Genomic DNA, 25454 nt, shown 5'->3' on the forward strand with positions numbered 1-25454 from the left:
CTAACCAAGAAGTGGAAAGTGTCCAACTGACCCTTGCATCCGATCCAGCCTTTCACACCAAGGACCAAAGGCAACAGCAAGATATTTTGGGACCAGGACAGGAAGTTAGCTTGGTGTGTCCTTCCCCAAAGACAAACCAACTTCAAAAGGACTGTACTGATGGAGAAGATCCTGTGGACAACGCTCTGGTACGTGGCCCTTTGTGGCAACAGCCAGGGACGAAACACGTTCCTGGCTTCCTGAGACCTAGGACAGAGCCCCAAGCCTTACTTGCATCTGGCAGTTGACCAGGACATGGCTGAGCTCCCCTTCTTCCTTGGCGTAGTTGTGTTTAGCTGGAGACAGGGGCATGACACGACTAAGTAGTTTATGAGCAATTAAAAAATAAAAGTCACTATTTAAATAGACAAGATGGTAGCTAGAGAGAGAACAATATTACATAATGGATGTACTTTATTAATGAATTCAGACTTAAGACAGGCACCGCTTGTGCAAACTGAACATCAGTACACATATACGCTTTATATTAATGTTCATGGCAACCGAAATTCTGGGATTTTGAATTTTAAAATACAAACGAAGAAACCCATTGTATGTAGTCTGAAGTATTTCAACATCATTACAGAAGTAGTTCAGCAGTAGCAATAACAAAGTACTCAGTCACTACAAAAAGCAGATCTTCCGATAATAAACAGCCGTATCGTTCTTAACATGCTTTAGCAAACGCAGGGATAAGCACGGCAAGCTGCCTTATAAAGCTGTGGTTCTGCCATGTCACAAAATTGCTCAGAGCAGATGCAAAGGCAGAAGTCCCACACCTGCAATCCCATCCATGTAACAACAAGGGATACACCTACCAATAACACTTACCTTAAAAAGTTTTCATTTTAAACCCTTCTTGATGAAGGCCTCAGAACTAGGGCAGCCCCAGGGAATGTACTGAGGCAGTTTCTGCAGCTCAGCTGATGGCCAATAGCTCAATCCCTTTGGATCATCAGACAGAATCTGCATACCAGTTTGGATTATTTTTAAAAAATCTTCTACTAAATTGTAAAATGAAGGACCAAAAATGTAATAGCTCAAGAGATTTTGCAGATAGTTAACTAGATGGAGTGGGGGAAAAGCCAGGACAAAAGAAAAGAGGGTCATTCCAGCTTTCCTTGAATTATTGAAGCTATCAAAACAATATAACAAATACTGTGCACATGACAGTAGAAAAATTACAGGATGTTTACCAACTCTTCAACTAATTGAGCTGGAATGGTGTTTTAGGGAGAGACTGATGGGTCAGATAAACAGTCCCAGCGTGCACGACCTGAAGGGACAATATGGAGACTACACTATAGAAGGTGTGTGGGTATCAAGCAGCAGTTTGAAAAGACTTATAAAACTTGTTGCTCAGACATCCATATCCATATGGAAGCTTCACAGGCAGCCAGTTAGTGCCACATTTAGTATCCTACACAGTGTGGGGATATGTCCAATGCACCTGTGGGGGAACAACAGAGACCACTAGTAAGGCATGGTTATGGTTTTCTGAATTTCTCTGGACAAGATGGAGGGAAAACCTTATGTATTTTTCTTGTAAGGATGCTACTAGGAAAACTATGGCTGGAAACCACACTTATTTTCTTCCAAAAGTTTTTGGCTATTTCTAGGCTAGATAGCTCAGTGTGTGCAAGACTAAATTACACCACCGGTATATGTATGAATAGCATGGTTGTATTTTGGGGCACAATTTAATAAAAAATATCAGAAATCTTTCTCCCCAGTAGCTGTGAGAGCCACACCTGAATCTTACTTTCTACTGATCATGTTTGTCCTGCCCCAGTGTAATTAAAGCATCCACAGTCTAGGCCGTTATGAGCTCTATTGTCTAATCAGGCTAAAATACCACATAGCTCTATTTTTTACATTTAAGTTTATCTTCACAACAATCCCCACAATGCTGGGGGACCATGCTATGAATAGAACAGTTCTGAAATGCAGTCAGCAGACATTTCCATGTGACTCCAGGGAAGGCACAGATAATTATTTTAATTGTCCCCAGTTTGCTCCTCTGTCCATAATTATAGTTTTGAGTTTATAAATAACAAAGCACAATTTTAAAAACCCAAACAAACCCCTCAATTACAACACAGTTCCTGAGATAATTAAGTCTGCAAATGTGGCTGTGTAGAAAGGATCCAAAACTACACTGCAGAAGCCCATAACATACAGATGTGCGTAAGCAGAGCAAAGCGACAGGATGGAAAACGTCACCAGGAAAATACAACTCTCTCATCATTATTTCACTGCTTTTTACCTAAAAAACAATGGCCTATTGTCTTGATTCAACCTATTGTTCTGTTGCATTTTTTGTTACTGAAGGAACCAACAGTCAGTCAGTGAGAGTTTCCTGAGGAGCAGCAGCTTGAAAAAGCTAAATGCAGTATCCTGTGCCTAAGGCTTGTTTTGCGGCAGGTTTAGGAAAAAACGGACAAGGTAAGTTACTGAGGTAAATTAAAGCACACGATTTAGGATTTAACTTGTTTGTATAGCCCCTTCAAATAGAAGCACACTCCAGTTTTACAAGTATGGTGGTTAAAAGCTGCAAAACGAAGCAGAACAAAGCTCTGCCCTGTTGCATCCTTGCTCGACGGACATTCCTGTGTTGTTACTGGGCGTTGTGTACTGCCAGGGACAGGACAAGAAAAACTCTAGGTCAGGAGCCAGCCCAGCAGGAGGCTTCATTAGCCATGAACAGGAGCAAAACAGGGCTTCAGAAGGAGCAGTGCCCTCGCTGAACAACCAGCTTCACCATAAGCAGCACATAATCAGCTGGACAGCCTGTAACACACTTTGGATAGAGAGAGACCTATGGATACAAGACAGCTATGGCTTAAGTGTTTCAAATGATCTTTGCCCAACAAGGAAACAAATGATATATTAAAAACCTTTTACAAAATACATGCTCTGTTCTTTCCCTGCTTAATATCTTCCTTGCTTGAAGCTTGGCTGTTGCCCAAATGCATCCAGAGCAACACTTGATGATAACTCAAAAATGTGCAGTTAATCTGTGTGTAGTTTCAGCTCCTGAATGCCAGGAGCTAAAGTGTAATTTTCAGAAAGAAATAGGCTTGATCACACAGTATAATCATGTTTACGCAAGTTTTCAGATGGCCAAGATAAGGCAAATACTTCTGTAAACTCTTCTGAGAAAAGACGAAAACTCTAACATGAAAATTTCTCTCCTTTTCAGTGCCGTTTCATCCACAAACAAGCATAAGCCCCAGTAGAGAGCTTCCTGCACTACAGCGAGAAAAACTTTAGCTTGTTTTTTTTTTTTTTTAACCTTACAGCTATATTTCATCATAAAAACTAGTTTGAAGAAAGAGTAAACTTTTGCTCTTTGGTCTATCTTGACATTCCTCCAGAGACACATAACAGGAATATTTCAGATTCATTTTTGTCTCCTACTTGCCGGAAACAGGAAAGTTGCAGTACTTAATTTCCAGGCTTCTGAAAAGAGAAAGATAAAGAACTTATACATTGAAACAAGACAACTTTGCTTTCTTTAAAGGAAAAAAAAATAAGAGAAGCATCACAACCTAAAAGCAGTGGTTTGGTGAAATTGGATATTTTTGCCTTAACCATAATAAACAAAAACAATTAGTTATGGCACATGTACCTCCCATTTATTATCTGTGTAACCCTACTAGGTGAGAAACAAAAATCTGCACTCATATTCCAGTATGATACAGACTTTAGACTGTACATTATTGTAGTAATTGCTGCTGACTGAAAGCCAATACTGTGGAATGAGACTAAAAGAAGTCAGTTTTTTGTTTCATGGGATCAATTTTGTGGATGCAAAGGAAAGGTCTTCAAACACCTTCTATCCATATCTGAATGAATTAAGATGAAAACATCTAACAAATAGTTTGCAATTTTAGGACATTGGTTTTGGTGTCCTCCCCTCATGGCTTCTTTACGTCCATGACGATGCTCACAGTCAGAAGTCTTGGATTTCGCTCACATTCAGAAAAGCTCTGAGGGTGGCAAATTACCCGTGCTGTGCATTACAATCATTTTGATGCTCTGCCAATTTTGAAGAGGAGACGAGTGCAAGGATATATCTGGAACTGTGGACAGCCATGGCCTTACTAAGTCAGAATCAACTGAGGAAAACAACCACTCCTCACCATCAACCCAGATACCCAAAGCCAAACTGGCACAGTTAGAGCAGGCACCTGCTGCTGATGATTAAATTAGAGGGATCCTTAGAACTCACAAGGGTCCTTAACAGACTTTACTTTTGCAGAGTGGGTCAGGTTCATAAATTCCCTTCACTGTGCAAATAATACTTTTGTGAAAAAAAAAAAAATTCTTCCTACTGTAGACTTGTTTTCATGTAAGTCTTATTCTGACTGGTGCTATCTATAGACAGCTCCTAAGGACACAATTTCAACTTTCTTAGTGTATGAGCTGGGTAGTATAATTTAAATAGGATAGTGGCCAGTGATGAAGAACTAGACTGACTCCTTTGGGTTCATTTCCAGATATTAATGTTTCAGTTTTTTAATAGAGCATGTTGCTCCTACGGAGCGACGGTAATATTGTGTTGTTCCATGTATTAGCTATTTGTCAACAGAAAAAAAACCAAGCTGACTTTTTTGACAAAGTTTTTGCTTGTATGACTTTTTAGAGTATATTCTACTGACCGGTATTCTGCAAATTTTTGTGAGAACTATCATCTGCTCCATTAACTCAGTGAAGTTGTGGAGAAAAATCAGAGGGGCTAATGACATCCAACGTTTCAGTTCAGTAAGAGCCCCACACAGCTACCCTAGCAGCAGGAACTTTTGCCTGTATCTCTTTCACAAGTCTCATGAAGCTACGCATTGCAGAGAAGGATATAAACTGCACACTAACACAACTGTTCTCAGCTCTGCACGTGTTTATAATGAAACATCTGCAGCTCTTCCACAAAACTCTAAATATTTTTCAATTACCACATCTTAAAGATTTGAATCAGTTCTAATGAGTTGGCACAATATCATGTTACTAGAAATTTTACATTGTACACTAAAACCCTAGGAAAATAATTCAAACCAAGTGGAAAAAAAAAAATCCCCCAATCTGCCCTCATAGAAACAAACCCACAAATACCTCAAAGCGTAGTAGTATCAGCTACAGTGTGGGTTCACTTCAGTGAATGTGTGAAAGCAAAGAATACTACTAAACTTCTCTACAGAAAGTTGGGAGTAAAGATTATACAGGAATACTGTTTCTCTATTTATCCAAAATGAGAAATGTACAAATCTAGCACATGAATCAGATGAATTTTAGAGCTGATGAACACTGACTACCTTGTGTGGTGCTCACTGGGTATTACAATACTCTCAAAGCATTTATTTAGATTGTTAGAGGTAGGAACACAGCTGAGTATGTGCCTATATTGATGAAAAATATATACAATCAAGCTGTTCTTTTCTTTAAAAGACTTAAACTTACTGAATCATTCGTCTCTCTGATGCCACCAATACCTCCATAATGAAATTAAAATAATTTATTAACAGTGGGATGTATATGCTATTTCCTAGCTGACCATTATGTTTTTCTGACTTTGGTAGCTGTTCTTTTTACATCTGAGAAAACACCACCACTGACTAAAAGCCAAGTTTAACATTTTAATTTCATGCACAACTTCAAATGAAAGACCTTCACAGTTGGAACAGAGTATTTCATGTGCTTAATTATCATTGTTCTTCAAAACTCACCAATCCATGGTTTGGATGGATTTGTGTAAGACTAGGCAGTAAACACCCAATTAAGCAGGCTATGTGAATCTGCATATAGATTTTACATTAGAATTCTACAGTCATTTCAAATGATTCCGAAGTAATTACATGACTGACACATGATGAATCAATATGTATGCATGAAGCCATCAGACATATAATGCATATCAGTAACGAAAATGGGATATATGCCAAGAAGTGGTATGCATAACACTACCCAGCAACAGAATAGTCAGTGATGGTTTGCATATAAGCTAGTAATTACCTGTGCAAGCTGGTTAACTTTCAAGCTAACTGCTTTTTACTTGTCTTGACTGGTACACACAAAATGGCAGAATCTATTCTTACCAGACATTATGTGAATGCTGTGACATTCAAGTACAAGCAAGCAAACTTTTAATTTGGTCTGAACAGTAATCTCGCTGGGTTGTGCAAACCTCTCCCCTCTTCCAAACAATCCATCAAAACACAGAAACAGAAAAAGCAAGCTGGTTCTCTCAAACCAGTGTAAGCAAGGATTGCTGGAGCAGGGCTGAAGTGCATGGGCACATCCACCTCAAAGCTGTGGCTGATCTGGGGTCCCACCACAGTCCTATTAGCTTAGAGTAATATGGTTGTCCTGCGTAAAAGTAACCGTTTTACTCTTCAGACCGATTTACTGGGAGAAGGGAGAGAGTTAAGTGATGAGAGGAAAGAGTCCCATCACAGATGCACATGGTTTGTTTCAGTCAGGGTTACATCCTCTCTTATTCCACTTGTTATCTTACAAGGTTAAAAGGGAGTAGCATGGAATATTTTCATAACAGCTTGGATTTTTAAGTGAGGAACATGCGCTACACAAAATTAAAGCAGGACACTAGAAGATTAAGTGATTAGAGAAGGGGAGGAGGCGGTGGGGGAACTGCAACCTTCAAAGAAAAGGGAGAGAACCCAGCATGAAAAACAGACAGGCTAAGAGGGCAGATTTGTGTTCCTGAAATGCTCATTACTATTTGAGAGAGATGACAGCAATCACGACAAAAAAAAAAAAAAAAAAAAAAAAAGAAAAAACAAAGCAGAGCTCATGAACAAGCTGAGAAACGTCTCCCCTGATACCTAGGTAATGACAGAAACACACTGCCGCACGAGAGTAGTATCAACGATGAACTACATTATTTCTTTTGAGGTGAGTAACATAACATGATTTCTTCAGACTGACTTTTTCCATAGCCAAGAGCGGTACAATTGCAGAGCCAACTCCTCCTCATGCCAAACTGACAGAGCCAGGAAATCCAAAAGGCACCATCAATGTGCACCACCAGTGTACACCAGCAAAGTGCTGGCCATCATTCAGCAAACCAGAAACCCATGTGATAAAGTGCACATTATGAAATATTCCCCCAAATCCCCCCAAACTGTGTGAAGTCTTCAATGAAACTAGGGCCTAGATAAACTCCTGACAACCTTTTATATACGTATTAGAGACAAACATCCTCTTCCAAGCTGGAACAGGAAAATAAAGGCTGTTGACTGACCTGAATTTGGACGTCCCTCTCAAAACAATCCTGTCACTTGCTCTGTGATGGGGTCAAGGTCAATGTCATAGAAGCACGGCCTTGTGGGCAGTCCTGGCATCGTGCTCATCTGTGGGAACAATAAAATGAAGTTATACTCCTGCACCTGTAAGCAGATAATCACTCGACCCAGGTAAACCTTAGATTAACAGAAAGGCTGGATTGTTCATCATGGACTCAACTGCAGATGTGATCTTCACCACATTTTTTGTTTCTGTTAAAAATGTCAAGCTTGGTACTTTTTCAATTCATTTTTAAGTGTACACTTCTAAAAGACAGGAAAGAGAAAATAAAAGCCACAAAATACAGGCTAGCACAGCAACCTAAGAATAAACTCCTTAACAAAATGAAGACACTTTGGAACTTATTTGCTCCTCAGAATAATTATCCAGAACATTTATCCATTTATATCTACTGGGAAAAATCACACAGCAAAGGGCAAGGACATAATTGCCCAAATTCACCTGGTGATATGAATGTGTTGAACTCAGACCTGTCCCACAGAAAACCAGAATATAAGAGCAGAATTAATCGCAACGCTTTCCTGACTGATTACTTAATGTAAGGAACAAATTGAAATAGTTCAACTAAACATACATGGATTACAGTAGAATCCTAATTTAGTAGTTAGAATTAGCAGGTTGAGATGTGAAGCTAAAGCAACCCAATTATCTCAAACTATGCATAATTAAGATCCTGATCTAGCATAAGACACCAGCATATGCATACTTTTAAACACGTAAATAGTTACATGGACTTAAACTACACAGTTAACTATAGCTCTGCTCACGCTACTTATACTATTATTTACAATTGGCATTTTAGCAGCAAATAAAGACATGTGGGTGATGCGGAAATCTTGAGGTGCTGGTCCACAATAGCTTAAGCCGCTTTAAATCAGAGGTACCCCTGCTTCTCACCTCCCCTGCCTCAGGACTCCCCCCTTCTCCCTTGTGAAGGAGACGTCTGGAGACCAGGTTCAGCAGAATAATACTATCTTTTGATCTGCTTCATCGTCCCCTGTTTCAGCACCTTGAGCCAGGAGGGGCTTCCCCATCCCCAGTGCCAGCACTGGCACAGGGTAAAGGCTATGACTGTGGGGCAGTTTTAAGGCGGGACAAGTTTGGATCAACCTGAACCACTTTGGATTCACACCCTCAGTCTTCCTGAGATGAGAGTTAGAAGCCCTGAATGTCTCACCATATTTCCGCTAAGTCAAGGCACTCCAAAAATAGCATTTGGGCTTAAGGACTCTGTAACCCTTTCGATATCTTAACCTCAGAGGTGGAGGATGGCCCTGCTATATTAGGCCCTATATTAATACCCAAAGAGATGAAAGTCCTTACAATCTCTGGAAACAAACCCGGAGTTCAACTTAGCTCCACTGTTTGTTAGCTAAGAGCCTTTAAGCAGTAAAACTTATTTAATAGATGTTAGATTTTGAGGAACAAAATTTTAGCTGGGGCAAGTCAGCAGAGCTCATTAAAGTTGGTGGTTAGTCTGACCCCAGGAGGTAACCTTCAAACATGGCTGGGTAGAAAAAAAATTTACACTGGCTTGAGTACCAGAAAGACTCCAAACACAATAACCTAAGGAAAGGGTCAGATTGGGTTATGTTTTCATGATGTGAGCTGAAACCCATTGCTGATAGGTGACAGTTTCACCCTGTGAACCCCTGGGATGATTCCCCCTTGGAGCTGGCTCTGGCACTCATCTTACTGCAACCAACCTCATTCAACACACTGAACTGATGAAAACACATGTTTTTGTGGCCAGGGTCGGTCAGCTGATGAATTAAATCTGCTTACTGCATGACCAGATCACCACCAAGCCACTGGCTGCAGGGGAGCAGCCAGAGCACACCACGGCCAGCCATCACCTCCCAGCAGAGACCACAGAGCCGGGTGGCTTCCTCCCTCAGTCCTCCCTAATTCCCCAAGGAGCACAGCTCAGCTACGGTGTTTTCTCTGGCCAAAGGCAAGTTCTAACAGGCTCATTGGCCTTCAAAAGAGGGAAAACACATGACCACCATCCTAGCTCCTCCAGAGAGCCAGATTTACAGGCCGCCCTCGGGCTGGAACAGTCTGTATTTCTTTATGTCAACCTGTTCTGCTGCATATTCGGTGATGGAGTTAGCATCTCCCTTACGCTTCAGCTTTGCTCCAAATGCTCATGTAATGTTTCCATCATGGCAATACAACCAAACTTTAAGATCTCTCCACCACAGTCCCATTTACACAGGAGAGCTCTGCTGCCATTTCAAAGGTTAATCCCATGCAGGGAAGGGAAAGGAGCTCAGGGAGCTCAGTACCGGTACAGCCATCATCTCACTTGAGATCTAGCTCTGAGAAAAAACAATGCAACGAGCTCTTCTAGTGGGCTCAGTACATTTCCTCTGTTTTTAAATATAGTCCTTCCTGCTCTTTTGTTATTGCACACAGTAGGATTAAAATACAAAACTGTCAGTTTGCATTGACCAAACCCTGCCACTGATTGCATGACATCATTTTATCAGCTGACATTGCCTTGGCATCTTAGCTAAGTACTAAACCACCTTGTTACTATTCTTTATCCATTGGCCACACTAGTTGGACTACTACATCATTAGGGTTACTGAATTATTTTCTGTCTCAGATTCACCCTAGTGTCTGAGTTAATGCTTGACAAGAAACTGCCTTAATGATTTACATCTCACCAGGAGGAGAATGAACAAATTGCCAAAGACAACTTTCTGGTTACTCTGTGTATGGCAGTTCTACATCTGAAAGTAAACTCCCAAATTCCAGGTTCCTTTTTTTTTTTGCAGAGGGAGGAATATATCTACAAGCTTGGCCAGTCTTCATTTTCCCTGTATAATAAAACCAAGAATCAGTTTAGGGGAGTTTTTCCTTTTTTTTTTTAAAAAAGAAATGTTTAAAAAAAAAAAAAAAGTCCTACATGTGTGGTTTGGATTTGGTTTTTTTCATAGGCCCAGTTCTACACAGGTGTAACTCCACTGTATTAACTAATGGAAATCTATTACATCTATAAAATGTGAATATCAAACCAGTTTATTGCCAGTTCAGGGAATATGACTATTCTCATATTGAAAATTTAAGTCAACAAAAGGGAATGAGTTCATCTGAATTAAAATTACTGCTGCGTAAAATGAAGCACAAGGCAAAAAAAACCCACAGAGGCAACACTTTGGGATGAATACCTATGTGAATTACAGTGCAAAAATAAAATGCGTCCTGTCATTTTCCCCATGGCCCAGCCTTCCAAACAGGCAAAGCCGTATAAATTTACGATCATTTCTCTCCACTTTCATTATTTGGACACACAGAGGTAACATGCAACGGAATATATCCCTTTTTCATTACTTCAAGGTCAATAGGAGTAGACAGCTGGCTGGCTGAGGAGATTACTACCAATTATTCCCTCTCCAGCCCTCCATTTCTTTCCTGCAGCCAAAAAGGCAGGAGAGAAAAGAGGGCTCAGTTGGCTGCAAGGCTGAATAGAGGCTTCAGCTGACTGGCTTGCCACATGGCTGCGGGCTCAGAATGATCCTCTTGCCTCTCACTGTTTTCCAGGATGCTGAACAGAGGCATTAACAAGCGAGTTCACAGGCTGGCCTTAACCCCAGCAGTCATGACCAGAAGCCTCCCTCTCCCTGCCCTAAGTAACCAGAGACTAGATTTTTGTGCATGGAGGGGGGGATGCTAATGTACCCCCCGGCTGCAGCACATACTATACCTGCACAGCGGCTGGCAGACTATTTCTACCTCTTCAAGGCTTTCTGAGATAACTACTTACTAAAATTACTTCATTTCTAAAACTTGAAAAAAGGAGAATGAGCAATGAAAAAGAAAATATGCCTAAAACATAAATCACATTGGTAATTAGCAGGTATGTACAGCAGGAAAAAAAACCACAGAAATTTACAGTCATACAGCAGCTTGCTAGGCATCTCATACAATATACAATATATTGCACAGAGATCAGCACAACTCTGCACTCTAATATAACAACATCTGGGTTACAGATTGGCATCTACGCAACATAACACAGCGTGGCTGTGAGAAGAGAGTAGGGTAAGCAGCAGTGAATGACAACATATTATCCACTTAAGACCACAAACCGAATTTAGGTAGCCAAAATAATCATACTTAATTTGACCAAAACTGTTACTATCACACTTCCCCTGGGAGAAGGAGTATACAAGGCATAAACTTCACACCTTAAGACTTAATGCAATTTATGCAGGAGAAAAAAATAAAAAGTTTTTTGGATAAGTACGAAGAACTCATCCAGCTGCTGCCCAAAATATATCATTTAGGAATTAATAGGAACTAGTTTTGTAGGAACTCACCGGAATCAACCATTTTCTTTGGAAACTGTGCAACTGTCTACACATCTGTGAGAGCAAATCAACTGCAGAAAGACAATGTGAAAAATACAGTGCCTATTTATTACTACAGCACTCTATGTTTAGGAGGCAAAAGCAGCAAGTCTTACAGTCAGCTATCCTTCGGATCATTTATGCTCCTGGAAATGCACAACTGGTGGAAGATAAAAATACAATTTTAGTTAAGAAAGCCTGAAGGCTGCTGTTATTTATATCAGGTATTTATGATCTTCCAGAAGTTTACTTACATGACTAAACAAAAAAAACCCTAAGGAGCTTCCTTACAAAAGGTGGATGCCAGTTATTTTTAAGGAAACTATACGAAAGTGGTGTTCCACACTCTCGCCAAGAACACATCCACTGTCACTGGAAGAGTGACTAAGTTGAGCTTCACTGGAGTTTCATTTAAATTACAGTTATATGTTGACTTGTAATTTTAGTTGGCCATAAGGTCTACGTAACAGTTGCACAGTGTCAAGCACTAAGACTCTGCTAGCCAGGTTTGTTATGGTCCGAAGAGGAACTATGCTGCTTAGCTTCCTTTTTTTATCATACAAATGCGTATCAGTGGTTGACATATCCTGCTTTTTACTTCAAGTGTGTATCCATCCATCCATCCATCTACCTCTATATTTTTCTTTCATTTATCTATACGAAAAAACCTAATGGGACCTGAGATCACCTTAACTGGTTTAGCACAATGGCATGATTTGCAAAACAGACGGTCCTGAGGACTATATCCAACTCATGTTTAGTGTCTTTTTCACCTATAAGATGTGTCTGTTTTACAGACGTAGAATGGTTTCTAAACAGAGAAAGAAAACCAGAGGAATCCGTACTTAAACAAAGTAGGGAAAACAGACGATTAGAAGATACCAAAAAAAATCAGCAAACAGCTTATTGAGGAAAGCTCCCTATTTTGTGGCTTATGGAGTTAATGTTGCATTTGACAAGAAGTGCAAGTAATTCACAGTATTTAATTGTATCTTTTTGTTAATTAATCAGGTTAAGACAACCCACAACCATTTCAAACTTGAAATGCTGCAGAAGACAGATGTTATTTCTCAAGAGAATCTAGCATACACATGACTGCGGATAACTCCTCAATAAAATCTGATGGGGTGAATTGCACATCCCACACTCCCTCAGCAAGAAACAAGACAAGAGGAAACTCAAGAGTTTTACAAGTAGTGCCATAAACCTGCATACATTATGTTCAGCGTGCAAGAATTTGTTAGAATCCTGAGGCGCAGCACGAAGGAGCTACGCTTCAGGGTATCAATAACATTTCCTAGTGTGAGTTAGAGCTCAGAAAGACAGATCCTCTACCAGAAATTTGCTCCCCTGCAGTGCATCTGTCAGTCTCAATGCATGCAAAGCTGAAAGGAAGAGCTGTCCTCCCTCCTTCTGAAGAAATCCCTCCAGGTCTCCAACCTTGCCTGCCTTTAGGCACTCTTTATCTCCAGTGTCAGGTTACTCCCACTGACACCTGTGGTGCTGGCCAGGCACTGGAGGCTGGCACCAGGGGAACTGCAACCCATGGAGTGGGAGAGGAGAGACTAACGGTCACCTCACTGCACTGCATGACTGGAGAAGTGAGTGCAGATCTTATTACCGGATGCCTTCAGGTCCCTGTGCTCTCCATTTTAAACCTATACTTGGAAATTTTTCATGAGACTATCTATGCAATGAGGGTAGCGGGTAGGACTACAGCACTCTGAAGCATGTGACTGTGCAAATAATTCCAGTGAGTGGTCACTTAGTTCATCTTCAAACTGGACTGTCCTACACCACACAGAGGCACTCAGTGTGCACTGAAGAGGGAAGCTAGTGCACAAAAATTAGGCAGCATAATCCTAAGTATCTCCAGGATCAGCTAGCAGTTTGTTCCACAGAACCGGAAAATTTCCCCACTCTGCAGAGCTGCAGAGCTCTATCACTTCAGAGGTAGCTCATGTTTCGAATGACAGAAGAAAAAAAATTTACATGAAAATGACAGAAAAAAAAAATTAAAAGAATAGTATTGTTTGTTTTAGTTAAAAGAAATACAACAGAATTAAATGGCCAAAACAAAATATGCATAATATAGTCTACACACTCACACATATGAGAGAGGGGAACAACACCATAGCAAACACTGAACTGATGCTCAAGTGACCTTTCACCACCTCTGAAAAGCAAACAAACCTCAAACTCTTACATTAGGAAAAGCAGATGCACAATGGAAGCAAGTTGGGGCTTCCTTGGAAAAGTATCAACCTTTAAAAAGAACTAATAAATTCAGCCTTGGAAATGGCAATAGTTTCTAAAAATCTACTTTAATAGCTACATAATGCTTAAGAAAATATTATCTCATTATTTTTCATTGCCTGAAAATAACAAGGATTTCTAAAAGCAGCTAAGCAATGATCTTTAGTCAGTGTTTAAATAACAGTTTACTTATAAGTTTTAATGAAGATTTACCAAACCTGATGATAGCCAGAGGAGATAGGGAAAGTGAAGCTCATATTTCCTTCTCAGGAAACCTTTAACAAAAAAGGATCTTGTTGCAATGTGTAAGATCAATCACAGTAAGAAACTCAACATACTAGCAGCTTTCAAAATGATCAAAATAATGTTTTAAATGATGCTGATGCTACCCCGACATATGCTGTAGTATTCCTTGCAATAAATGGCTCTGTTTCACTGGCATGCTGACCGATATCAGGTGCAGAAATCCACCTGGCATCAATTACACTATTGTAATTGTCTCTTACTTTAATGTTTCCACATTCTTGGCAATTGTTCGATTTTGTGAAAGGATTTACAACAACAAAATGCATGGACATTGCTCTTCTACTATCAGCATCTGGATGAAGTTATAAAAGTACTGAATATTGAGTATACAATCCTAACTGACCTTGCTGCCAGGTGCTCAAGTGAGGCAGAAGTAGATTGTGCCCTGTTATATTCTCTGAGGGATTACCAGGACCCTACAAATAACTCATCTCAAGCGGAAATAGCCTGAATCCAAAAGTGATCTCCTGGGCACCCTAAGCAAAAAACCAAAACCCACACAACCGTCTACATCTGTCCAGTACAGCTCTTGGACAGACTTGTGCATGCATATCCCAAAGGAAGCAGGGGATGAGAGGAATCGGTCAATGCTTGGTTGGCCAAGTTCTTGGTGAACAGGTCAGTGTAATACCACTGGAACTCAAATGTTGCTGTTAGTGACGTGCTAAATCACTGAAGACACAGAACCAGCATTTCGCTAGTTATTAAATAAAATATTTAGGCACAGATGTAATCTGTAAAAGAACGAGGAATTTCCCCGATTAAGTAAAACATTTGTGACTCACATATATATGACCGCAGTTCCTCTCAGCAGAATTGTCTTGACTTGTTTTCATCTTAGAATTTATAAAACCATACTTGAAGCAGAAAAAAATGGTCCCCACAATAACAGCACAATGGGATCAATATTGTAAGGTTTACTCGAAAAATACAACTCTCTCTGAGGTAGCACGTTAGATGGTGTTAGTTCAGTATACTATTTTTTCATACCAACCACAACACTGCATGTTTCACAGGGTATTCACACCTGTTTTCTGCCTTAGGTAGGTTAACCGAGAAACAAAATACTACCAAAAAATAAAAAAAAGCTACATACAAATTCCAGGTGACTTGTTCCAAAACACTTCCCTCCATCTCAGCCCACTCAAATACATTTTCTGGAGTAATTGCTCCCTTGGCCAAGGCCTACATCCTGATTTTCCTTTCCCTCTTGTGCTTTCGATAGAATCCCTGGCAGAGGATTCTCGCTCGCTGCCTCTTGTACAAAATCACCTCCTCAGCCAGAAGAAATCCTTCCCTCCAGCTCACTCCTGATATCAATGGCTCCCAGGGCTGTTCCCATTCTTGACAAGAGTCCAATATATCAGACAGTGCTGGAAACACGCCTCTGAGGGAATAAATCCAGAGGATAAAGGTGTTCCTCTTGTGCTGTTTCAGCAATAGGAATATCTGAAGTATCTGATGTTCGTGGGTACATAACCCTCCTGCTTTGTCTAGTGCTCAGGTCTCCTGGTGAGGAGGAGGTGACCAAGGTTCTGCTGAAAGCAGAGCAGGTTTTGTGGTATTTGGGTAGAAGAGGTCTCGGGTAGACCCATCCCAACTGCCTTGCATTTACTCAGGGACCGGGCATCCTTCATTTCCTCCGAAACCTATTTTGTACCAATTGTTTCTCTAGAAGGGCCATTCCTCAAACACTGGGAGCAAGTCCCACTTTGTGCTCTTGATCTTCACTATGCCATTTTGTGTAAAAGCTTCATAACTTTCATACGAGACTTGCCTTGCTGGTCAAACAGCCTGACGTGTTAACACAGGTAAGCACAGAGCCTCAATTACAGCCCAGAAACTGGAGATGGTAGCAGCAGCAGACTATGTAAAGCAAATAAGTGTGCTCAACATGCAATGAACTTTACCCTTCCCAGTAAGCTGTGCTAGGAAGAGTATCAGGAGCATCATCCAGTCATTTCAATGGCAAATTACAACGTGAAGAAATCCCAAAAGATTGTATAACTATGGTGAATAAAAACACATTTAACTGCTGCCATACTAGCCCTCTTGGTTACAATTAACTAGATCCACTGACATCTGAGTAAGTTCCCTAAGAAACATCGTATCAGGCAAAGATGATATACACACACACACACACACACACACATACCTGAGAAGAATTCCTTCTGTTTAATATCTTTATCAGTGATTTGAACGAGGGGATCGAGTGCACCCTCAGCAAGTTTGCAGATGACACCAAGTTGGGAGCCAGGGTCGATCTGCTCGACGGTAAGAAGGCTCTACAGAGGGATCTGGACAGGCTGGATCGATGGGCCGAGGCCAGTTGTATGAGGTTCAACAAGGCCAAGTGCCAGGTCCTGCACTTGGGTCACAGCAACCCCATGCAGAGCTACAGGCTTGGGGAAGAGTGGCTGGAAAGCTGCCCGGCAGAAAGAGACCTGGGGGTGCTGGTAGACGGCCAGCTGAATATGAGCCAGCAGTGTGCCCAGGTGGCCAAGAAGGCCAACAGCATCCTGGTCTGCATCAGAAATAGTGTGGCCAGCAGGAGCAGGGAAGTGATCGTCCCCCTGTATTCAGCACTGGTGAGGCCGCACCTCGAGTACTGTGTTCAGTTTTGGGCCCCTCACTACAGGAAAGACATTGAGGTGCTGGAGTGTGTCCAGAGGTGGGCAACCAAGTTGGTGAGGGGCCTGGAGCCCAAGTCTTATGAGGAGCAGCTGAGGGAACTGGGGTTGTTTATCCTGGAGAAAAGGAGGCTGAGGGGAGACCTTATCGCTCTCTACAACTACCTGAAGGGGGGTTGTAGTGAGGTGGGTGCTGGTCTCTTCTGTCAGGTGGCTGGAGATAGGATGAGAGGAAATGGCCTCCAGTTGTGGCAAGGGAGGTTTAGGCTGGATATTAGGAAAAATTTCTTTACTGAAAGGGTTGTCAGGTATTGGAACAGGCTGCCCAGGGAAGTGGTTGAGTCACCATCCCTGGAGGTATTCAAAAAGCGAGTAGACAAGGCACTTCAGAACATGGTTTAGTGGGCATGGTTGATGGTTGGACTCGATGATCTTGAAGGTCTTTTCCAACCTAAATGATTCTATGATTCTATAAAGAACATAAAGGGATTGTACCAAAGGACTCCTTAAAATTTGTTCTTTTTAATTGTAAAATCACCAAATTGGCTTGGTCTTATTACTTTATTTAAACTAAGTGCCAGTGGTGATCTTTATAATACCAAAGGGTGTGAGAATTTTGGAAAATGCCAGAAGCAACAGGAGTTGAAAAAAGTGGAAGAGAACATGACTATACTTTGCTAATCCCATCTGAGTAGACGAAATCTTGTTTTCAGTACTGGGAAACAATAAAACCTAGGATATACACTTCACAGGTGCAGTTCAACTTTCTGGTCTGTAGTTATCATGGGAGATGTTGGAAAGAAGAGTCTGGGGGCTTGTCTCCAAAGAATGATCAGCTGTGGTGGGCATCAACAGCATCAATCACTATCACCATACCATCATCATGTATCAACCTTGACGTGTGAGCACCTCTAATCTCGTTAGTTCAAGTTTCTATATCTACTTTCTCAAGACACTTGTTGCTTAGATAAACAATTTAAATTATTTGCTCTTTGTAGCCCTTAACACACATTATTTTGTGACAGACTGAAGCAAACAGGAAATAGACAATTACAAACAAGCACCTTATGTTATAATTCTGGATGCAACTGCTTTCTAACCATACATGAATTTGCCCGCCCTCTCTCATGGCAAATTACTGTTTCGATATGCTAGGTCAACGCTATCTTAGCTGCACTGAAGAATTAAAAAACTTTTCCATTCTATTTGTTCCTAACCCAGAAGATCCAGAATGGATCCAGTTTGGCTGGATACGAGGACGTCAAATTGTTAAACTGTCTGTGTAAATTATATATTCTCAGTCACAAGTCCATCGCAGACCTCTAGCAGTATGTATTATTCAATACAGTGTGTCCTCTAAAATCATATCAGAATGTACTGTGGTTCCTTTTGGCAAGGAAACAAATAAAAAATGAAGGATATTACTTAGATCAGCAATTGTAATCCTATAGTCTATTGAACCACTATTTTAAGAGGTCTCCAAAAGGCTGCTAAGAAAAGCGAGCCTTGAATAACCTATGCTGGAGCTGACACTTCTCCTGGAAAACGGAGGAGCATAGAAATGCTTTGAAAAAGGCCAAAAGCCACTGACTTGCAATGCACTAGTGCCTTCAGAGGAGCCACCTTCTTTGCAAGTTGCCTGAACTGCGCTAATAGCTGTAAGGAGAAAGGAAAAAATTCTAGCCATGAATGTGTGACTTAACTGTCTTACGGCAATATTGATTTTCAAAGTTTCTCTAAGGAGATACTAAACCCCTAATTTCTGTTCACTGAGAGAGAACCACGAGTTAACAAGCTGTCAGATAGATTTAATTGTCAAAGGAAACCAGACAAAATTTTGTTAATTGACGGAAAGCACAATCTTTACCCTAAAAATGTGTATCCTTACATAATATAATAAAGATTTATATTTTTATATTTATAAATAAAATTATTTTCAAAGTACTTACAAATGAATTAAATACGTTAAGTACATCTGGGAAATAAATGAAATGAGATCTCCATTTTAAAAGGTGAGTGAGATAGGAGGCAGAAAAGGTTAAATGATTTGCCAAAAGGAGCTGAGGTGCTGCCAGGAAAATGGAACTTGAAATTGGCAACTCTCATTCTCATCTTAGTCTCATATAACTGAAACTCAAAAATAATTATGCTAAATAGTTACACTGCATGAAACATCTTTTTCTATTACATAATGAAGCCTTGGTATCAGTGTTTTTTAATGAAATACAACTTTCTCCATTTCTCACACTTTGCTCAGTACAAACTTGCAGTAAGTCACTTTTCTAACCACAGTTTCTGTAATATAACAAAGGATAACAATATATTCATATAAGCAACAAAAACGTTGTTAAATTGTCCAATTAAAGTCAACCATATTTGGAAACACACTTTTTTTTTTTGCAGTCTGAAAAGCAAACCAACCCCCAAACAGATGTTTTGTGGGTGGCATTCAGTATTTTTCCCAAATGAAGCATATGAAAGGACAAAAAAAAGTGGAAGGTAATAATGAATTTCTGCATCCCAACACAAAACAAGGTAACACTACTCTTTTCTGTGTTTTGACAAACATCTAATACAGCAACCATCTATGGGAACTTCTTCTCAAGCATTAAAAAAAAGTGTAAAAGCACCAACATCATAGACAGTTTATTTGTGTACATACAGAGTAAACCATAAAAAGACTAAAATAAAATCATAACACAGAAATTAAAAACCAGTTACAGTGTAATCTCTCTAATGCCAAAGCGAACAAACCAGCAGACAAAGCCATAAACTTTATTTACTCTTATGGTATAGCCCCCAGCTCCTCCTAATCAAAACAAGGCCCATCTGTAATGAACTTTCATTTTTGGCAAACCAGCCATTTACAACTCCACTGCTCGTCCACAGGCGTAACAAACACAACCTGCAACACATCCGCTAACATTTAGCCTGCCTCCTTCCCTCCCGGTGACCCCATGGATGAAGGCCCCCCATGACGGCACACTGACCTTGTCTGAAGAGCTGCAATGCCCCAGCAGTGTGTCACTACCCACCTGCCTGGGCATCTTCCTTGAAGAGAGGCTGCTGGTGAGCAAGAGCGCTCTCCCTTGGATGCAGCCACAGATCATGCTGCCATCTCATCATCAGCATCCTCTCCAGCAGTTGGAATTCCTGTAGTTATTCCCATTTGAAAATTACTTGGTTATTTGTGGGAAAACTCTGCTTTATCTTTGCTTCCACATTACATTTCTCCTTTGTCAGATTGCTTAAATACTGACCACGAAGCTATTGTTAAATTGACTTTTTTGTGAAAGTTAAGAAATTTAATTTTTTTTCTTTTTCCCAGAGAAAAGTAGAGACAAAGAGCTCCACAAACTCAGAGGGAGCTTATCTGTGCTGTCAGACGCCTTGATCCTATTCTGCACAGATTACCTGCAGAGCACTTGGTTTCCATGTCTACTCACTGCATCACATCTTTACTACAGGTGCCAAATACAATGGCATTGATATTCTTTACTACAGTCTAGATCAGAGCTCTACAGACAGCACAGCTCATTCAGGGTCTCAGACACAAAAGCAAATCTGACATATGCAGTGCCAGCAGCATGACGTTATTTCTCTCTGGTGCATACGAAAAAGGCTTTACTCCCTGTGTGCTACTGCATGTTCTCTCTCCCTTGTGCTCCTGCTGCTTTGCTGCAACTGTGGGCGAGCCTGCAGGACAGTGCAGAGCACATGCCTGGCCACAACCAAGAAATACAGGAATGGAAAAAAGCCATCAGAGGCAGGTGGGAAAGTATCTGCATCTACTTTGCTGCATTTGTTTGTGAAACATCATCTTTTATCTTCATTTGATTCAGTCTAGTAACAAAAGCTCCTAGTGCCTTGCTTTCTACATGTACAGAGCAGCAGGGCACCATGTATGCACAAACTGGTGCAGTGTGATCAATTAATACAAAAGTTACCCACTTTAAATCAGCTAGAAGGCAGGCAGGGAGTGTGCCATATCACGTCAGAGCAAATGTGAGTGTCCCAGGGTTTTGTCTCTGACAGTGTCTGGTACCAGATGCTTTACAGAGAAAAGCTAAAACTGTGGAGGTTGACAAAGCAATCTCTGTCCAACACTGGGAGCTGATAGCTGAAGATTGACCGAATCCTTGAACACTATGCTTAGCACTTTTTCCAAATTACTTACTTACATTAATTACAACCCTGCATATTGTTGATGGCTATAACCTTTTAGAAGTCTTGTTAAATTCTTAGCCTCAATGGCTTTCCTGTGTTAACGACTTCCACATTTTAATCACATGTGAGAAAGTATTTCCTTCTTTTATAGAGGTATTAATATAGATGCCTGGCAAAATCTCTTCGCAGACTAAAGAAATATTTCAAAGAAAAACTGGTTTCCAGGCATTATGGAGACAGCTTCAGATAACCTCTAAATTCTGTGTAACCGCACAGGGACACAATACAGGTATAAATTCAAGTCTATGAAATTCATAAGACTTCAGATGTTACAGATACAAATTTTATATGAACACGGCGACTTAAAAATTCTTGGCTTTCTCAGCATTTCAAATATTAGAAACATGTTAACATGTCAAGAGTCCTAAAACTGTTTCTGTGAAGAAACTGAGAATGATCCAAGAAGCTTTAATTAAGCAGAGAGAAACAGAATGGTCGAATTGCTAAAGAATATGTACCTATTGCCAAATTGATTTGAGGATAACAGCAGAGCTCAGATAACAGCAGTTAGCTTTAAGCACACATTTTAAGTCAGCAAGCCTGTACGAAATATTACACATCATACTGTGTGCAAGCTGATGTTTTAATCCAAATTCAGTATGCTGTTTTCAGAAGGGAATGCCTACATATTAATGTGTGGCTCTATTATAGTCTCTGTAACATTCTTCTACTTTTCAAGATTATTGTCTAGTTACTTACCCACTAATTCCAATTTTAGCTGAAAAAGATACTTTACATGAATTTTCATTTTTGTTGGATCCAGGTTATAATGCAGAGCTAACCTGGATTATGTACACCTAACAAATGCAACAACCTTCACAATTGACAAATTTTCTCTTTCTTGTGAATAGTACAGCATTGCTCTTCCAGTTATAACTTCTGAGTTTCAACAAGCCAGCTGAAGTGGCTGCAATGTCACATGAATAAGGATCTTTACTTTTTTGTGGATCCGTTGGGATTACTGGGGAGGGCGAGGAGAAGCCTGGCAGACACTGAAAAAACCAGCACAGGTCAGGAAATAATTTCTGGGAGCAGATGTTTGTTCTAATTGTATTTACAGATGGATGCCATACAAGGGGAAGCTGCCCTTTAACAGGTACTGTACTCAGATCCATTTCACTATCATTAAGGCTACTATTAAAAAAAAAAAAACCACCAACAAAAACCCAACCCCAAAAACCAGAACTCAGTGAGAGAGAAGGGAAAACGATGACATACCCAGGGCACAACTCCAAATTACCTAGGAGACGCTCTACAACATCCTTATTACTCATTTCCTCTCATTAGATTTTGACCCTTGCCTAGCTTATTCTGACATTTAAGGCTAATGGTCTCTTTGCTAGTGAAGACCCCTTAAAAAGCCACAGCAAGCAAAAGGCAGCCCTTCACACTACTCTCCCCTCAGAGAGGGCTGTGGCAGGCAGGACATAGAAGCCCAGGCTCCTCCCCAAGGCAGCACAGATTTACAGCTTCCAGAGCACAGGCACCTGCACCCACATTGCTGCAAAGAGGAGCGTGGCTGCAACCCTGCCTGTCTGGCCACGTTCCAGTTCATTGAGGGGCTGCGTGAGATTTAGGACTGATTAACCAGCAAGAACAGTGGGGCTTGGAGCAAGAGACAAGACAGACACTCCTGCTGTCCCTCTCCCTCAGCTCTTGCTGCCCAAATATCTCAGTCACTTCTCAACCAGTTTCTGAACAACCACTTTTTTTCTGCAGTGACATAAGGCAAACCAAAAATAACAGAGGCTTACCTACAAAACACTGAATGTAGTAAACTACAACTGCTGTGGAGCTGATTCACAAGCAGATCAGACATCCCTGCAGTCAGGGCACCACCAACCCTCAGAGAGGCAGGGGCTGATATGGCTTCTGCAATATCATTTTCATTTGCATACACATCTGTCAGAACCCTAAATCTCATACTGTATTACCTTTGTGACTGATATTAAATATGTATCTGAAAAGAATGAAAAGGCATTCAGTTGTCTTGAATCTGGGAAAATTTAAGAATTTTTCTTACTCAAGTGTCAAAAAATATTAACATAACTTTGTGCTTTATAAAGTGGAAAGACTCCAAAACCAGGCAGTGTTCCATGCACCTGCAGTGATAAGTAGAAGAATGGTTAGCTATAATATAGACCTATAAAAAAACCAACTCCCCTGTAATTTTCTTTCCCATCTGGGAGAATACTGCAACTCCTTATGAAGAATGCCAGCAGCAAATTGTCATGCGGAATTTCCTCTACAGTATGTATTTGGTTCTGAATCAGTCCCAGAGAAGACACCAGACAACATCAAAACAGAAGCCTTTAATTGCCCCATAAAATGAAGATGACTGTATCCTCCTAGAGCTAAACTTTTATGAATATATCCCTAGAAAATGGTACCCCATGAAATCACTAGGCACTACACTGCAGTTATCTGGGATTCATCTTGTATACTACTAATTTTTTTTTTTTTTAACTGGACTGGAAATCATGTTGAAAGGCCTAGAAGAAAGCACATTTTTGGATTATCATGGCTTTTGTATCTGGGAAACAGAATTCAGAACACATCTTTAATGAAATGGTCCATTTGGCCTAAACAACCCAAGGAAACAAAAAAGTTGCTATCCCTTAAGAAAACATCATTTAAAAGCATATCAAATGTTTTCCAGTTGCAAGGTATACATAGGCTTTGCTAACATTTCAGAGCAGATTCAGTTTACCCAGAAAAAAGCACTTTTATCCTGGAATAAGAATGCTCACAGCCAGGTGTACTAGAACAGCCATTCTGCTTAAATTTTAATGTTCCAGCATGACACGTGTCCCTGCATGTGGCGGGCATTTGTGTATATATTCACCAATTCTCCCATCCCAGTTTCTCTCTTTTTGACTAGGGAGTAAAGCAAGTCTCCCAATTGTGCCCATTTTGTAAAGCACATGTAAAGCATTAGAAAAAAGCATTTAAACAATTTGAAATGATTGCTGACATTTCCTTTAGGAAAAGGTGAAAGAATCTGTTCTTACTACAGACTTCTGCAGCAGCACATTTACTAGGAATATAAGGAAGCATGGTCACTGACTGTCACAGCCTGCTCAGCTACCAGGGTTTGTTTTGTGGATGGCCTTTCTACATTCAAATTAGGATACCTTGCTGGTAAAATACACTGAAATAATACCATTAAAGCACACCTTTTAGTGAATATGGCCTGTCTTCAAGAGCTCCCATCCCTTGGCTTATTAGGTCATTCATTCAAACTGGCAACTCAGGAACAGAAACAAAGCTCCAGCTCAGAGGAAACACAATTACGGGACTTGATGATCCTTATGCAACATTGGCATTTTGCATTATTGACCAACCTAAGCTATTAGGAAGCCTTATTTCCTTGTGCAGACTTGTGGTCCCCACTTTTTTTATGCCTTGCCATGTACAAAAGACAAATAAGTGCTTCAAAATGAGTTTCCTAGGGCTTTTAATCACAGCTTCTCCTACTCCTGAGTGACTTCAATTCAGCTGGTAAAACACAGAGCTGCTTGCACTTCTGTTCAACCTCAGTGGTGGAAGGCAAACCTTCACCACTTAGGGATGCCAGCTTGTGGGCTGCAATGCCACCTTGGCTCCTTCTCCTGAAACAATGGCCAGAGCACAGGCATTAGGATAATTTTTATTTCCTTTTTGATTGAGTACCTGTGAAAGGGAAGACAAGCCACTGCACTTTGGAGGCACTCACGTGATTAAATGTCTCTGAGACTTTTTTTTCTTTTCTTTTATACTGGCTTTGACCACTTCAATAAGTTTCAGTATCACTCTGAGTATCTTTCTCCCTCTTTCATATAATCCTTTACAGATTACATGTCCTGTTCACCAGCAGGGGAATATTTGAAGTAATACATCTATTTTTATAGCTGTGCCAGACATTCTTCCTATGCTCTTCCTGTGCTGTGTTTGTAATTGTATCTGTCTTTCAAAAATTCAATTAAGGGACAGTTAAAGAAAATTAATTAAATTAGTCCTCTGACGACACAGAGCAGCACCACATAGATGACATATTACAAGTTCATGACGGAGCAATGAGAAAGCAGCAGTGAAGTACGGGTAGTACAGAAGAAGTCTCTTCTGCATCCCTCAAAATACTGAGGAAGAATGCTCTAAAATTGCCTGTTAGAAAGGATGGGATGTGATACACAATGCAAAAGCTGCTGCTGCCTAAATGAGGCAAGAGGGAAGCTAAAAAAAAGAGAAAGCAGAATGGCAAAATGGATGCAAGTGTTGAATCCTGGATGTCTTCTCCTTATTCCTAATGAAAAGAACATCTCAGCATTTTTTTTGAGGA

At 40.5% G+C, this 25454-nt stretch overlaps 1 protein-coding gene across 1 annotated transcript in view; it reads right to left on the reverse strand.

Moving 5' to 3' along the window:
- Positions 1–435: 435 nt before the first annotated feature.
- The window catches only part of MTHFD1L (methylenetetrahydrofolate dehydrogenase (NADP+ dependent) 1 like), a 161712-nt gene continuing 136693 nt past the window's right edge, over positions 436–25454 (reverse strand). Inside the window, exons 27-28 of the mRNA XM_052784728.1 lie at positions 7298–7406; positions 436–3501 (exon numbers count right to left, since the gene is read on the reverse strand). Coding sequence (XP_052640688.1) covers positions 7317–7406 — 90 coding nt within the window. The 3' untranslated portion in view covers positions 436–3501; positions 7298–7316. The remainder of the gene's footprint in view (positions 3502–7297; positions 7407–25454) is intronic.

The sequence above is a fragment of the Harpia harpyja genome, chromosome 4 (assembly GCF_026419915.1).
Source record: "Harpia harpyja isolate bHarHar1 chromosome 4, bHarHar1 primary haplotype, whole genome shotgun sequence".
In the NCBI taxonomy this organism is placed as follows: Eukaryota; Metazoa; Chordata; class Aves; order Accipitriformes; family Accipitridae; genus Harpia; species Harpia harpyja.